Here is a 16,336-nt window from a genome sequence, read left to right as displayed (position 1 = left end):
AATGTGCTGTACAAATAAACTTGCCTCACCTTGCCATGTGACAGATGTCAGTGTTATTACCGTGTTTTGGGACTTGAAGGTTAGTGCTTCACAACTTTTATAGTCAAGTAGGCAAACATCAACAGTGACAAATAAATAGGGCCTTTCTCTGAGCTCATTTGCAAAAGATAAGGCTCTTAGTCAAATGCTCTCCACAAACCACCAAACAAAAATGCATTATACAAACCCTGGGTTCTCTCTTCCTCTAAATTAACTCAAAATGACTAATTTGAATTATATAGTATACCTTACATTATAGCATATACTTATATAATAAGATAATTAACTGTAACTAAACCTGTGAAAGTATTTGTGGTCATGGATCTATAAGAAGCCATTCAAAGAGCTGATGAGGCCTTTTACCAAAACATAGGCTACACATTATTGTTCAGATTAAATAAGAACAGCAAACATTATAATGATGATTATGATAAGCCAATATATGTTATGATTTGGGGATGATATCAAGGCCTATGACTGATGTAGTAAGAAAAAGCAGTTAAGGGGGATTCTGACCTTTTGATGAGATGATGAATGACGAATGATTCTTTCCTGTATCTCTGACATTTCTGCCTCTTCCTGTCAGAGATACTGTTGTCAGTTCTATGTATGAGGAATCTATACAAACTAATTGGCTTTCTCAACAAGTGTATGGAAATTATAGATGTGGAAAATGCGCACGCTGTTCAAACACATTAAATTAAATAAGAACAGCAAAAATTATTATGATTATTATGATAAGCCAATGTATATTATGATTTGAGGATGATATCAAGGCCTATGACTGATGCAGTAAGAAAATGATGCCGTTGATGTGCCATCAGAGATATCAGAAACATAGATGAGAGAACAGTGCGATGTCAACAACAGCACAAGCAGCACTTCTATGTGAAAGTAATAGCATCTGATTAACAAGCGCAGATATTGTATAGTATTTGTATTTATCTCTTATCTGGATCAAACAAGTGGCATGTTCATATCACCAGCACCTGTAATAATCATAATCCAGAATTTACAGACTGTGAGAAGAGGAGTGTGGACTTGAGCAATTCCAGAGTCTGCTGGGGCCCCAGGTAGAAAATCCCACTGGGCCATTCTGACCAACTTTCGCTGCCATTATGTTTCCCAGAACACCTATTAAATAATCAGATATTAATCAAAAAGCATTTATAGAATCTAAACATTTGACACATTTGCTGAAAAACAAATGTAATAAACTCCTTAGTTACAATATAAACAGATAGTTTGATATTAAAGAAATAAGGTAAACATAAACAACTTAAAAGTATAAAAGTAAAATTAAGTAAAATTAAGTCTTTAAGAAGTTCTTTCTCTTTGGGAACGAACCTCACATTATGAGATCAGTGCTCATCAACATCTAGCTTAAACATTTTTCACACTAATGTTAGCAGAAAAAACAAATGTAACAGTCTGTTTATCTGACTATTTAATAGTAATAAATCAACTCCTTAGTTATGGATCTTGGAGTTGCTGTTGCTAAAGTACCAGAGATGGTGGAACTTGATGGACCTCATAAGAAAAAAAATAAAAGGGAACATATTGTCATGATGATTTTAGAGGACTTGGCATATCTCATCAGTACCATTAGGATGCAATTAACTCACATTCATCAGTATCAGGACCTGGAAGGGCGGCTTGTTTCCTTTTTTTTGTTGATAGGAACTTCACCAATGTTCCTGTGGAGAGATAAGAAAGGGCTAAGCCCACACTATGTAACTAAGCAGCAATAGCATATTCACAAAGTATATTCAGGATATATTCAGGCCTTATTAATTAATATTATCCTATCATCTTTTTAAAATGTATTCCATTTGGTTTACTTTAATCAGTTTTACAGGCGGGTATCACAAACCTTAACAGAGCTAAAACTATTTATTAAGTTTACATTAGATTTTAATTAGTCTCATACTATATAATCTCAAGGTAAATAGCTAGCAGGGTAAATTGTTAGCTTGCTAGATAGCAATATCAAGTTCTTGCATTTTTAAAGATCTATGCTGAATTTGACAATATAATTTATAAATGCAGCCTCCTAAAATCTTAGCTTGGGGAGTTTCCTAGTACTGGTTGTTTCTGCAATGATAAAGCAGTTAAGGGGAATTCCCACCTTTTGACACAGTGTGAGTCAGCCCTGGAGGGGGTGAGGGTGGGGGATGGCCTGAGGACTGACTCACCTCTGTCAACCATACAGACATATTGTCTCGGTTGGTAGAAACAAATGTGCTAGCTAAACACCCAGCAATCAGATTGTAGGTGTGGCATTGGCCACCCTGGCCACCCCTTTGAAACCGTGCATGCACATCACAAAAGTTTAATAATTAAGACTGAGGTATTATTTAACATTACTCCATGTATGAAGACCTGAGGTTCAAAACACAACATTTCACAAAATGGAAAAGGTAGGGACAACAAATCTAGTTTGTGACTGGACAGAACCAAAGTCAATCCAGAGTTCAGTCAAGATTGGTCAGTGATACTGTAAACTCCCAGGGATGCACTGACTGGCGGTGAAGGTATAGTGAGATGCTACTGGGCCTTTGTCTTCATTGAAAAAGCTATCAAGAGAACCTTGCTGCAGACCAGGTAACCAGGAGTTCCCAGTCCCTGATCCACAAACCAAAATAATTGGCACTGTACCGTGAGGGAAACATATGATTTGGTAAAAAAAAGCTGAATAATAATTTTATCACTTTATAGGTTATTATAGGTTAATTTGGGGGTAAATACCTTGAACTTGGTGCAGTCTGTGCTTCATTTTCGTCATCACACCCTGTCAGGTCATGCCTCCCTGACGATGTCTCTCTCACTATCTCTCATGTACACAGTCTTGTTCTCTGTCTGTGGTGCACGGTGAAATGTCTTTGTGTGTCGTGTTAAGGTTCTGGTCATGCTTGAAAAGCCCCTTCACACAGTAATAACAGTATGTGCAAACTTTCTTAAATGCAGTATAAACACTTTACACAATTACCACATTACTGATTACCATAATCAACACTACATTCACGAGTGTTTAGTTGAGTGCTATGCCACTGCTATGAGTGACCCTTTTGTTTAAGTCATAAAAATGAGGATGTGAGATTTTACCTGCGTCAAGGATTATTTGTTATATCTTTTAGTTTGTATATTGCACCGCCATTATAACCTTGTAAACAGTGTTTTATTCAGGATTTCTGGAAAATTACGCTCCAAACTGCAAATCATTGACCAGGCTGGACTAGTTGAGCTGCTGCTAGTGCAGTTGAACCGTTATCTCATAACATTACATTAGAAAGGTACATTAGAAAGCAATAAAGGGTTGTGCTCCCAGCAATGTAAAAACAGGAAAGCTTTGACAGGTGCTGCATGCTGCAATCCACACTAAGTGCCATGTCACTGTTATGGGCATGATCAGATGAGACCTGATAGGCTGACATTTTGATTTGCACTTTAAAAAAACATTTTTCTTAAAAAGAACATAAAAACACCTCTGTACAATACGGTGGGAAATTCACACTGAAACACTGATACTGACATGTAGCCACTGGTTTTCACCCACATTCTTTTCATCTCTTATCACAGTGCAAGAAAAAAGAGAAAAACATGATTACATGCATTCTGTCATATCATGTATTAATAGTTTGCATGGTTAGGTTAACATTTTAACATTGTATCTAGCTGCTTCAGGAAATCAAATGAACATTTTCGGTTCACTCCCACAGTGATGAAATTCTAATGAATGTTCACAGGAAGCATTTTTAATGACACATTTCCTCAATTATTTCCAGGTACCATAGCATACTTGCTTTACATTATTTGCTGCTTTTCAGGAGACAGAATGATGAACACCTCCTGTCCTCGTGTCAGCTTTGAATTTACAGGCAGATTCCTGCCACCTGTTTACTTCTTGGTATTCACCATTGGTCTGGTAGCTAATGGATGGGGACTGAAGTCTTTGCTGCAGAAATGGAGGAAACTTAAGATCATCAATGTTTTTGTTCTGAACCTTGGTCTTGCAGATATTTTGTATCTGCTCACACTCCCGTTTCTGATGGTGTACTATTTTAAGGAAGAGACTTGGATCTTTGGAGACACATTCTGCAAGATAACAAGATTCTGCTTCAACCTGAATTTATATGGCAGCATTGGGTTCCTTACTTGTATAAGTGTGTACAGGTACCTGACCATTGTTCATCCAGCGAGAATGATGGGAAGATTAACTGTCACCCATTCTGTGGCTATTTCAGTCATGGTTTGGCTGTTGGTGAGTGTTCAAAGTCTTCCGGACATGTTCTACACCAAGACATTTGGAAACAGGCCTGGGAAATGCTATGATACGACCCACAAGAGATATGTTGAGGATTACCTGAAATACAGCCTCGGAAGGACACTCACTGGGTTTTGCATCCCATTCCTCGTCACACTGGGTTGCTATGGACATGTGATTGTCATTCTCTGTCGCAGAAATACCATTGACAAGGTACAGAAACAGAGAAGTTTGAAGTTGTTGTTCATCTTGATTGTTCTCTTCTGTGTTTGTTACATCCCCTATCATGTATTGAAGAACCTCAACCTCTTCTCAAGAGTTTTATTAAAACAGCAGGTATGCTATGATTGGTTTAATGGAGTCTACATTGCTCATCAGATAAGTCGTGGGCTTGTGTGTCTGAACAGTGCTCTCAACCCTCTGGTTTATCTTCATGGAAATGAAGATATTCCTTCTCAGCTCACACAGCTGCTCCAGCGAGCTCGTCAGATGTTCAGACGTCCACCTCAAACAGACTCTGGTAGTGTGCCCATGAATCAAATCACAGATGAAGTTTAATACATGACAAATGTGTTCTTACAGTGACATATTAGACATTAGTATATATCTGTAAATGTTTCTCAAAAATAATGTTTTTAATTTAAATTTGTCCCTTTAATTTTCATTGTCCCAGCAGTATGTTGTGTTGTTGCTGAAATGTGCTACATAAATAAACTTGCCTTGCCTAGTAGTTCTGTGTTTGCAATATGCAGCTTATGTAACCACCAAACCTTTGAGTTTGCAACAGATTGCAAGTAAGATTTCATTCATGCTAATATTTAACTTCATGTGATATACTGACACAATATTTAGCATAAAAAGACAGTTTACAATGAATAAAATAACAAAAGGTTAATCAAATAAGAATACTGTTCAAGTTTATATATGACCATGCTGTTGTTGTCATCTAAGTATAATTCAGACTTGTACATGTGGAAAATTGTGTTTATATATGCAGAGAAAAACTTTTAAAATCATGTAAATAATAAATTCTCTTAATGTTCAAGTCTCAATATGTTATTATTTGAAAATCAAAATTAACCACCGCACACTGTAATGACTTTATTGTGACTTTATTAAGAGCAAACAACGCGTTTCGCTTGTAGCTTCTTCAGGTTTGCTCAGTACATTTAATATTTACAGTTAATAGCTTCGTTTTCTGGTGACCAAATCATTAGTCATGTGACTCAGATGTATTTATCACACCTGTGAGTACCTGTGAGCAGTTGTACTGAGTGAACCTGAAGAAGCTACAGGTGAAACGCGTTGTTTGCTCTTAATAAAGTCACAGTAAAGTCATTACAGTGTGCGGTGGTTAACTTTGATTTTCATCTTATATGTTCCTCCAACCGACCAGCACCTGACTGAAAATACTGGCTGTGCATGGGGAGTTCTGTCCTTTGATGTTGTTATGATTGTTCAGAAAGGCTTGCAATGTTTTCTCTGAAGTAGGAACCACCAGAGGGAGACTCTTACCTTCTCATTTGTGTGGGTGAAAAACTGGATCACCCAAACTGTTTGCACACTTATGAATAACATCTTACATGATACGCATAACATCATACAACTGTACTTTAAGTGCTACAACTGCACTCCAAAAACTCTATTTCCATGTAAGTGAGATAATCTTATATTTTGATTTAAAAACTTATCTGTCTTGTTTTGAGTACAAATTAGATTATGCTGGCTATGCAGGGGTGTTTGACCTAATTCAACTAAATATCACTTGCCTTGTCTTAATTTGCCATTTTTATCTTATTTTCGGTGTAATGGTTTCTGCTTGACAGACAACTGGTACCCCCTGCTGGACAAAACACTAAGAGACATAGTTTTGTCACAGTATAGTATACGAAAGACAGCACATATACTTAAGACTGCATGTATCTGCAACAGAGGTTTTATAAAACCACATGGAGGACAACCACACCCCGTGTCTACCGCCTCCGACTGGCGGCCTCTTCACAGCTACCGCCTGTGTGACTGTGACATGTCACAACACTTCACAACGGCTTCTTGCTGGAGACAGCATCCTTCCTAACAAGAATTTATCAAACAGCTAAGTAGAGGCCCCAGGTGGGTGTGTGTAACTGGCATCACCCCTTCTGCAAAATATCACATCACAAGAAAAATTAAACAATAAACACAGGAAATTAATCAAACAGTTGTCACAATGATCTATCTTAAATGTAAAACATGTAAGAACTTGCAAAATAAAACATGAGTATGAGTATGAGTGGCTAGAAATCTACAGAGAAACAGTCTCAACTATATTACTGTATACTGATGACATATCAGAACAATACAATCAACTCCCAGCTAAAATAAAAACATGCTTTACCACAGGAAGTGGTAAACCATACAAAACCCAACCAGTCAGTAGCAACCTGACACCTCGTGTTACTCTAATAGCTTATCCACTAACACAGTACCCATCTGTAATACATAAATTGAGTGCAAATTAGAAGTTTATTCATCAAGTGCAAATTTTTTATTTCATTTTATTTCCGTAAAAATGCTCACGGCACGAGACTATTGCAGGTGATGTCTTTTTCCTCACTTACACTTCTTATAATTACATAAAAGATCTCTAACATTGTGTTTTGCACCGTGTTTCAGCAAAACATCTCTCACTCCCAGTCAGTCAACCCCACCGCCATCCCCTGCTGTATGTACGTGCACTTGCTCACATACAAACACACACAGAGGTTCCTGCTGCATTGTGGCTGCTGGCCAGTGAGAGCTATGCTGCTAGTGTGGCTAGAAATCTACAGAGAAACAGTGTCAACTCTCAAGATACTAGATCATTACTTTTAAAAGATGTATTCTGTAACTCTCTTTATTCATGCTAAAGACATAATTTATAATTGCTACATTTTTGGTTGGAGTGTATCCAAACCAAAAACTGTTATTATTAAAAGGCTTATTACTGATTTACAAAGCTAAATGATTCGATCACCAGAAAATGAAGCTATTAACAACAATATTTGTGATAATCAGAGGTACACTGCCATAACATTCAAACATTTCTTGTTATATTACTGTATACTGATAACATATAAGAACAATACAATCAACTCACAGCTAAAATAGAAACACAGTTTTACCACAGGAAGTGGTAAACCACAAAGAACCCAAACCTGACAGTGCAAACTATAAGGTTTATTCATCAAATGCACATTTTTTAATTTCATTTCATTTCAGTAAAAATCTCTGTCTTGGTGGAATCTACCCAAGTAATGGTAAATAATGACTTTACTGAAAGTGAGTAAAATTATCATGTAGTCCTGCACTATAGAACTTCTGCTGACTACATGATACAGAAATAATTTCCAATATGTAGTGTGAAACTTTGTGTGGTCACTAGCAAAAACTGCAGCCTTTCTGATATAAAGTGGTGAAATGTAATGTACTAAACATTTCCAACTAACTTTCTCAGTTTTAAATAAAGATAGAGGAGGATAAATTGATGTTTGCCTGGAATTGTTGATCAGGTTTTAAGAGAAATTATATTATAACTATGTTCTAATTGATTAATTTAAATATTTAATGCCCTCATGTTAGAAATGGTGCTACACACACAGGCTACTAAACTAGAGTTAAAATTCAGTTTTCATTTATCAAAAGGTATTGTTAGAGGAGTCACAAAAATAAAGACAGACAAGTACATATTAGCCTGTTATTGCAGTCTAAGCTGTGACTTGGTTTGAGTATTGATTCACTTTCTATTTTCAGTTTTAATAAAAATAACCAACAAGTCAACCAATGAAATTTTAAGGGTCCATTTCCTGTAAACTCGCAGGTGCAGAGACACATATCTAGTATTCAGAGGCCAAGGCTTAAAACAGGAAGTCTTCTCTGAACTGAACTGTTATTCTGTTTCACACACTCACCGAGGGAAGGAATTACACTAACAATGAATAACACAACTTGTCAACGTGTCAGCTTTGACTTTACAAGCAGATTCCTGCCACCTGTTTTCATCTTAGTATTCATCGTTGGTCTGGTGGCTAATGGATGGGGACTGAAGTCTTTGCTGCACAACTGGAAGAAACTGGGGGACATCAATGTTTTTGTTCTGAACGTTGGTCTTACTGATATTTTGTATCTGCTCACACTCCCATTTCTGATGGTGTACTATTTCAAGGACAGTACTTGGATCTTCGGAGATGCATTCTGCAAGATAACAAGATTCTGCTTCAACCTGAATTTATATGGCAGCATTGGATTCCTTACTTGTATAAGTGTGTACAGGTACCTGGCCATTGTCCATCCAATGAGAGTGAGGGGAAGATTAACTGTCATCCACCCTGTGGCTATTTCAGTCATGGTTTGGCTGTTGGTGAGTGTTCAAAGTCTTCCGGACATGTTCTACACCAAGACATTTAGAAACAAGCCTGGGAAATGCTACGATACCACCCACAAGAAATATGTTGAGGATTACCTGAAATACAGCTTTGGATGGACACTTACTGGGTTTTGTCTCCCATTCCTCATCACACTGGGCTGCTATGGACATCTGATTTTCATTCTCTGCCGCAAAAATACCACTGACAAGGTACTGAAAAAGAGATGCTTGAGATTATTGCTCATCTTGATTGTTCTCTTCTCTGTTTGTTACATCCCCTATCATGTATTGAGGAACCTCAACCTCTGGTCAAGAGTTTTATTAGAACAGAAGAAATGCCGTGAATGGTCTAATGGAGTCTACATTGCTCATCAGATAAGTCGTGGACTTGTGTGTCTGAACAGTGCTCTAAACCCTCTGGTTTATCTTCATGGAAATGAAGATATTACTGCTCAGCTCACACAGCTGCTCCAGCGAGCTCGTCAGATGTTCAGACGTCCACCTCCAACAGACTCTGGTAGTGTGCCCATGAATCAAATCACAGATGAAGTTTAATACATGACAAATGTGTTCTTACAGTGACATATTAGACATTAGCATATATCTGTAAATGTTTCTCAAAAATAATGTTTTTGAGCTTGTCAAGATGTCTTGCAGCTGTTCATCACTCCTACTAAATTTTCTACCCTGTAAATTGTCTGCTATGTGAATTAATCATATTGCATCATCTGCCGCTATAAAACATTTATTGTACTGGGTCAATGTTTTGTCTTATATGGTTGTAAGTTTTGTTGTTAACATGCTAAAAAAGAGCTAAGATTAGAAAATGTACTTAAACAATTTTGAAAACTTACTGCTCTCTGTCAGAAAGGTTTGCAGAGAGGATAGAACAACTTATTGGGGTTGTGGGGCAAAGCTCAGTAATAAGTGTGATGTGTATGTACTGAAACAGGAAATTGATTGCTTGAATATGTATAATAAACAGGATGCAAATTGTATGAGCGTCACTGTTTTCAACACCCCTACATAATCTGCACATCACAGACGCACATAGCACAGGAAGGTAGCAGTACAAGCAAAGAGCAACACAGTGCTTTAAATCTCACCACTATTACTGATCTACTGAGTGACTATTTTATACAGGGAGTTAGGATATTTACACCTCATTTCCCTTTCTTTATCATGACCAAAGAGCTGGGTCACAGACTAGTGAGAGATTGTCGTATTGTATTATCTGGGACCAGTGTTACAGTGTTAAACATAAATGTTACCATTTGATGTACTGCACCAGAGTTAGCTTATAGCCAGTTTTCATATAATTTTCACATAATACAAAATACAAAGGTACACATAATACCACATCACATACACTCACAATGTCAACTAGATATTAATAATGTAAGCTTTTCAAATTAAAAGCAAGATTATTTGTGTTCATGAGAAGACCATGAGATGAAATTTAGAGTCAGTGGTTACAGAGCTGAGTAGTTTTTAGCAGCAGTTTTTTCAAATTTGGTTTTGAATGTACTGATGAAACTGCAACTCTTCATACCATCAGGTAGGACATCCCACTGAGTTGTGGCTTTCAGAGAGAAAGCTGCCTGCCCAAATGCAGTGTGACAAAATGGTATGTTACAATCTTGTATAGGGGATATTCTGGAGGATCTAATAGAAATTACTGAACAAGTGTACACAAAGTCACATGGTGGAGGAGGGGCCAAACCATTTAAAATTTTATAAAATAGGCACAAATTTGAGAATAATCTAAAATTCTCAAAGCTCAGTAAATTGTATTTCTTCAGTACCCAACAGTAATGGAAATACATTGGCTTTTTTCCAGAGTTTGTAGAGTTTGTTTGTATAGGGACTCAAGAGGTCTTTTGGCTGTTTCTTCAGCCTGCCCCCAACATGTGATAAAATAAGACATATGGGAAAGAATCATAGCATAAATATCTTGGCTGTGTTGAAAGAGAGACAGTTTCTTATATGTCTAAAATTTGCTAAGTTGTACTTTACGGTTTTTAACAATTTTTCTAACATGTTTCTTAAAGTTCAAATTTGGATACAGTGTCACACCAAGATATTTAAAATCAGTGACTATGTCAATTTTTTCACCTTTGATGAGAATATCAGCATTAGGAGGCTGTACCATGGTTTTAGAGAAAAACATACCCTTTGTTTACATTTAGACTCAGACATGATTGATCAAGCCAATGTGTGATCCTTTCCAACGCATTAGTTAGCTTAGCAGCAGCTAACTCAGGTGTTTTTGCATGTGTGTACACAACGGTATCATCTGCATACCTTTGCAGTTCTACATCATGACACTGTTGAGGGAAATCATTAATATATAGGCTAAATAATAGGGGACCTAACACTGACCCTTGTGGAACACCCATTGTGCACTTCATTTTACTGTGCAGTGCATCACAAATTTTAACACATTTTATCCTATTAGATAAATATGAAGACATCCATGCCAGTGCTCTAGATGAGAAGTTAAATATATAGAGTTTCAGTATTATAACATCATGAATGATTGTGTTGAATGCCTTACGCAGATCTAAAAATACAGAACCAACTACTCCTCCTTTATCAAGTTTTGATTTAATTTGCTCTATTAAGTGCAAGGTAGCAGTTTTGGTTGAATGATTGCTCTAAAGCCAAATTGCATACAATGTAGACCAAAACTGCTTGTATTAAGAAATGTTGTTCAATGACAACTTTCTCAGCAACATTTGAGAGTACTGGCAGTATACTCATTGCTCTGTAGTTACTGGCTTCAAGGCAGTCTCCAGATTAAAAAATAGGCGTGACAATGGCACATTTCCAGTCATCAGGAAAGGAGCTGTGTTTAAAAGACAAGTCAATTAAATGAGCAATATGGGAGTGTCAGTGTTATTACTGTGTTTTGAGACTTGACAGCTGGTGCTTCATGAGTCGAACTTTTTAGAAAAATAAAATATGACTACAAATAGCCTAACTATGAAAATAATGAGTATATCACTTTGTAGGTTATTAGTCAGGCAGGTTTATTTGTATAGTACATTTCAACAACAAGGCAATTCAAAGTGCTTTACATAGAACAAAAAAGGCATCAAGACAGAATATAAAAGCAACACAAGATAATAAAAAATACATTTAAATACAATTGAATAGTATTAAATTGGAAATAAAAAATAAGCTAAAATAGAATAAGACAGATAAAACAGTAGAATAAAACTTACAGTGCAGTATAAGATATTAACCTTTAAATTTTGTTTCGTAAAATGCAGTGGCAAACAGAAAGGTCTTCAGTTGTGATTTAAATGAACTTAGAGTTGCAGCAGACCTGCAGGTTTCTGGGAGTTTGTTCCAGATATGTAGAGCATAAAACCTGAACGCTGCTTCTCCATGTTTAGTTTTGAGTCTGGGAACAGAAAGCAGACCTGTCCAAGACGACCTGAGAGGTTTGGATGGTTCATAACGTAACAGCAGATGAGAAATGTATTTTGGCCATAAACCATTCAGTGCTTTATAAACCAACAGCAGTATTTTAAAATCAATTCTTTGACAGACAGGAAACCAGTGTAAAGATCTGAGAACTGGACTGATATGATCCACTTTCTTAGTCTTAGTGAGGACTCGAGCAGCAGCGTTCTGAATCAGATGCAGCTGTCTGATCAAATTTTTTAGGGAGACCTGTAAAGACTACATTACAGTAGTGGAGTCTATTGAAGAGAAATTCATGGACAGGTTTTTCTAAATCCTGCTGAGACATAAATCCTTTAATGCTTGATATATTCTTCAGGTGATAGTAGGCTGACTTTGTCTTAATGTGGCTGTTGAAATTCAGGTCTGAGTCCATGAGTAAACCAAGATTTCTGGTTTGGTTTGTGGTTTTTATATCTAATCTAATCTGATCTAATCTAATCTAATCTAATCTAATCTAATCTAATCTAATCTAATCTAATAAAACATAATATATTATATATTGTATAGGAAATTTGGGGGTAAATACCTTAAAGATGGCACAGTCTGTGCTGCATTTTCCTCATCATGCTCTCATGTCATGCCTCCCTCTCACTGTCTCTCTCACTATCTGTCATGTACACAGACTTGTTCTCTCTCTCTGGTGTGCAGTGTCCGTTTTGTGAAATGTTTTTTTCATGTGTTGTGTTTAGGGTTTGGTTATGCTAGAAAAGCCCACCTGACCCCCCCTCTCCCCCATTTCACACAGTAATAACAGTATAATGAGAAAAGAGTGCTGACATGTTTGGAGATTTTAGATTGAGCAAACTTTCTTAAATGCAGTATAAACACTGTATTACTGATTACCATAATTAACAGTACATTTGCGAGTGTTTAGTTGAGTGATTCAGTTTTTTGCACATTGAGGGTTACCTGAAATACAGCCTCAGAAGGACACTCACTACATTTTGTCTCCCATTACTCATCACACTGGGCTGCTATGGACATGCGATTGTCATTCTCTGCCACAAAAACAGCACTAACAAGATACAGAAACAGAGAACAAACAGAGAAGTTTGAAGTTGTTGCTCATCTTGATCGTTCTCTTCTGTGTTTGTTACATCCCCTATCATGTATTGAAGAACCTCAACCTCTTCTCAAGAGTTTTATCAAAACAGCAGGTATGCTATGATTGGTTTAATGGAGTCTACATTGCTTATCAGATAAGTTGTGTGCTTGTGTGTTTGAACAGTGCTCTCAACCCTCTGGTTTATCTTCATGGAAATGAAGATATTCGTTCTCAGCTCAGACAGCTGCTCCAGCGAGCTCGTCAGATGTTCAGACGTCCACCCCCAACAGACTCTGGTAGTGTGCCCATGAATCAAATCACAGATGAAGTTTAATACATGAAAAATGTGTTTTTCCAGTAACATATTAGACATTAGTATATATTTGTAATTTTCTCTCAAAAATAATAATATTTTTAATTTCATATTTGTCCCTTTAATTTTCATTGTCTCAGCAGTAGTAGTGTACTTTGAATTGGTTTGTTGCTGAAATGTGCTACAAATAAACTTGCCTTGCCTAGTAGTTCTGTGTTTGCAATATGCAGCTTATGTAACCACCAAACCATTGAGTTTGCAACAGATTGCAAGTAAGATTTCATTCATGCTAATATTTAAATTTGTGTGATTATACTGACACAATGTTTAGCATAAAAGACAGTTAACAATGAATAAAATAACAAAAGGTTAATCAAATTAGAATATGGTTCAAGTTTATATATATGACCATGTTGTTGTTGTCATCTGAGTATAATTCAGACTTGTATATGTGGAAAATTGTGTTTATATATGAAGAGAAAAGTCATAATCATATGTTATTATGATTGTTCAGAAAGGCTTGCAGTGTTTTCTCTGAAGTAGGAACCACCAGAGGGAGACTCTTACCTTCTCATTTGTGTGGGTGAAAAACTGCCCCTGAATAACCCAAACAGCAAAAACTCCATGTAAGTGAGATAATCTTATATTTTGATTTAAAAACTTATCTGTCTTGTTTTGAGTACAAATTAGATTATGCTGACTATGCAGGGGTGTTAATTTGCCATTTTTATAGTTTGACCTAATTCAACTAAATATCACTTGCCTTGTCTTAATTTGCCATTTTTATCTTATTTGGGGTGGAGTGGTTTCTGCTTGACAGACAACTGGTACCCCCTGCTGGACAAAACACTAACAGACATAGTTTTGTCACAGTACAGTATATGAAAGACAGCACATATACTTAACACTGCTTCTTGCTCGAGACAGCATCCTTCCATATGATGCCCCATATGACGTTGTCTTGAGGTAAATTCATAGAGGCTCCATCAGGGAGCTGCAGGTTTTTCATGATTTGGGCCATGCCATCTCCCTATGGCACATTCAGCTCTACAAATCATGCATTCACCAGGTGCGTATAGTGACCACTCCAAAGGTTTCAACTGCTCCTCTCTGAGGTATCCCTGTTTAGCCGTAGCCTCTCCTTGGAGGGCTCTCCCCACCATATGAGACGCCTTGCTTATCCTCAGGGCCACGACTAACAGACCTCCAAAAGTATGTGTGTGTGCAGTCTTTCCCCCTAATTTGTGAAAAATGTACTGGACCGAATTTTTCAAGTACTGCTGTGTTATATGTATTTACCTCTACTATGGTGTCTTCCCCTTCAGTTTTGGATTTAATAGCTTCCTTATTAGGATTCACTTCCGCTCTGCTCACCCAGACTCTATCACTGACCTGAAAAGCAAAAGGGCCTAGGTTCCTTAAGTTGATCAAGTCCCCTAGCACCAGGTATGTCCAGACCTGTGCTCTTTAACCATTTTATCACCCTGTCTCCTCATGACCTAAACCTTTGTGTGCTTCCTTTAACATGTTTAATTGGTCAGGCTGTGGTACTATGGTTAGACCTGTTTCTCCATCTTTCCACTCTGTACGTATGGTTAACCGCAAAGGCCCCAGTCTTGCTGGCCTCTCCTGAACTAATAAATCAACCTCCCTATTACCTCAAGATAGGTAGTCATTGCATTAGTATGGCTCTCAACTTTAATCCATTTTACTTTTGGACTTCTCCTCACCTTTGCTATGATGCCCCATTGCTCTGCATGTGTCAGAGGGATCCCTTAAGTGATTTCAAACTCTCTTTGTTCCCACAAATCCAATTCTTCCCTTCCTGCTTCATAGCAATGATCAGAATCAGTTGCAATTGCAAGAACTTCTGTCTTTTCTTTTACAAAATAGCAGTGCTTCGATTTAGCCGTCTAGCTAGAGTTAAGGCTCCAACGTACTCTGATGTCCAATGACCTTCCAAATGTGTGAAGAGTGAAATTTCTTGCGGGAGAGAGAGAGAGCTAAATGCACTATTTTGTCATAACTTTTCTCTAGGTTGTGAGCACGTTATTGTCTCACCTTTCCTCTGGGAATGGGACCTCGCTTCTCTCTGTCTTCTATCACTCCCTCTTCTGCTGCTTCTCTGACTTCCTCATCTTGTGTGTCGTCTAATGGGCACTGTAGACAGACATGAATAACTAACGTCCCTGCTCTGTCTACAGGAATAAACTGTCCTACTCTCTTGGTAGATACTCTGATGTCATGCTTGACAAATTCTACTAGTTTGAATCTAGAATAAAGCTTTCGCTTCTTTTTTACTTTAGCTGCATTTTGAGTGTCTTGTGCTGCAGAGCGCTGCTCTGTGTGGTCTTGGTATTTAGTGAGAAAAAGGAGGGTGTTGACTTCCTTTTGCATCCTGCAGCTGCTTGGTGAGAGATGACTGCTTCACTACTCATTGTCCCACGGACTATTTGTGGGTTTAACATGTTATCAGCTCGACTATTTGGTGTTGGTGGCCAGCTAAATTGGGAGCTAGTATCTGTGGTTAAGCTTGGACCCTTTTCTCGTTCCCCCCTTCCTTGATCGTTTCTATATCACTGTGCACTTGTGACCAGCTTTTAGGGTGCTATAGGATACTCTAACGGATACATCATTAGGGGAACTGAGAGGTGCTCTGCACCAGGTACCTTCAAGGCTTAGATTGCTTGGTAACTATCAGCTCCCAGTCGTTCCACAGCTTCTAAGTAACTGTGGGGTGCTTCACTCCCGTAAACTGTTTAAGGGCGACCCCTATATTAATGCTGCTACTTTCGTAGGTAAATGTTCGAGTGACAT

General features: G+C 37.5%; 2 protein-coding genes across 2 annotated transcripts; both read left to right on the top strand.

Moving 5' to 3' along the window:
* The first annotated feature begins 3,874 nt into the window (after positions 1-3,874).
* LOC122982904 (P2Y purinoceptor 1-like) lies at positions 3,875-5,226 on the top strand. Its single transcript, XM_044352527.1, has one exon. It carries the CDS (start codon positions 3,875-3,877, stop codon positions 4,859-4,861), a length of 987 nt encoding a protein of 328 aa, XP_044208462.1. The 3' UTR covers positions 4,862-5,226.
* Positions 5,227-8,134: 2,908 nt separating this feature from the next.
* LOC122982679 (P2Y purinoceptor 1-like) lies at positions 8,135-9,683 on the top strand. The gene has a single exon (XM_044352154.1). It carries the CDS (start codon positions 8,256-8,258, stop codon positions 9,240-9,242), a length of 987 nt encoding a protein of 328 aa, XP_044208089.1. The 5' UTR covers positions 8,135-8,255; the 3' UTR covers positions 9,243-9,683.
* The last annotated feature ends 6,653 nt before the right edge of the window (positions 9,684-16,336 follow it).

The sequence above is a fragment of the Thunnus albacares genome, chromosome 5, assembly GCF_914725855.1.
Source record: "Thunnus albacares chromosome 5, fThuAlb1.1, whole genome shotgun sequence".
Taxonomy (NCBI): Eukaryota; Metazoa; Chordata; class Actinopteri; order Scombriformes; family Scombridae; genus Thunnus; species Thunnus albacares.
Note: the sequence above shows the minus strand (reverse complement) of the source record. Positions and strands in the feature narration are given on the sequence as shown.

What these genes read in the sequence shown, in the direction of transcription:
- LOC122982904 (XM_044352527.1), top strand. Translation starts at nt 3,875, where the DNA reads ATGATGAACACCTCCTGTCCTCGTGTCAGCTTTGAATTTACAGGCAGA.
- LOC122982679 (XM_044352154.1), top strand. Translation starts at nt 8,256, where the DNA reads ATGAATAACACAACTTGTCAACGTGTCAGCTTTGACTTTACAAGCAGA.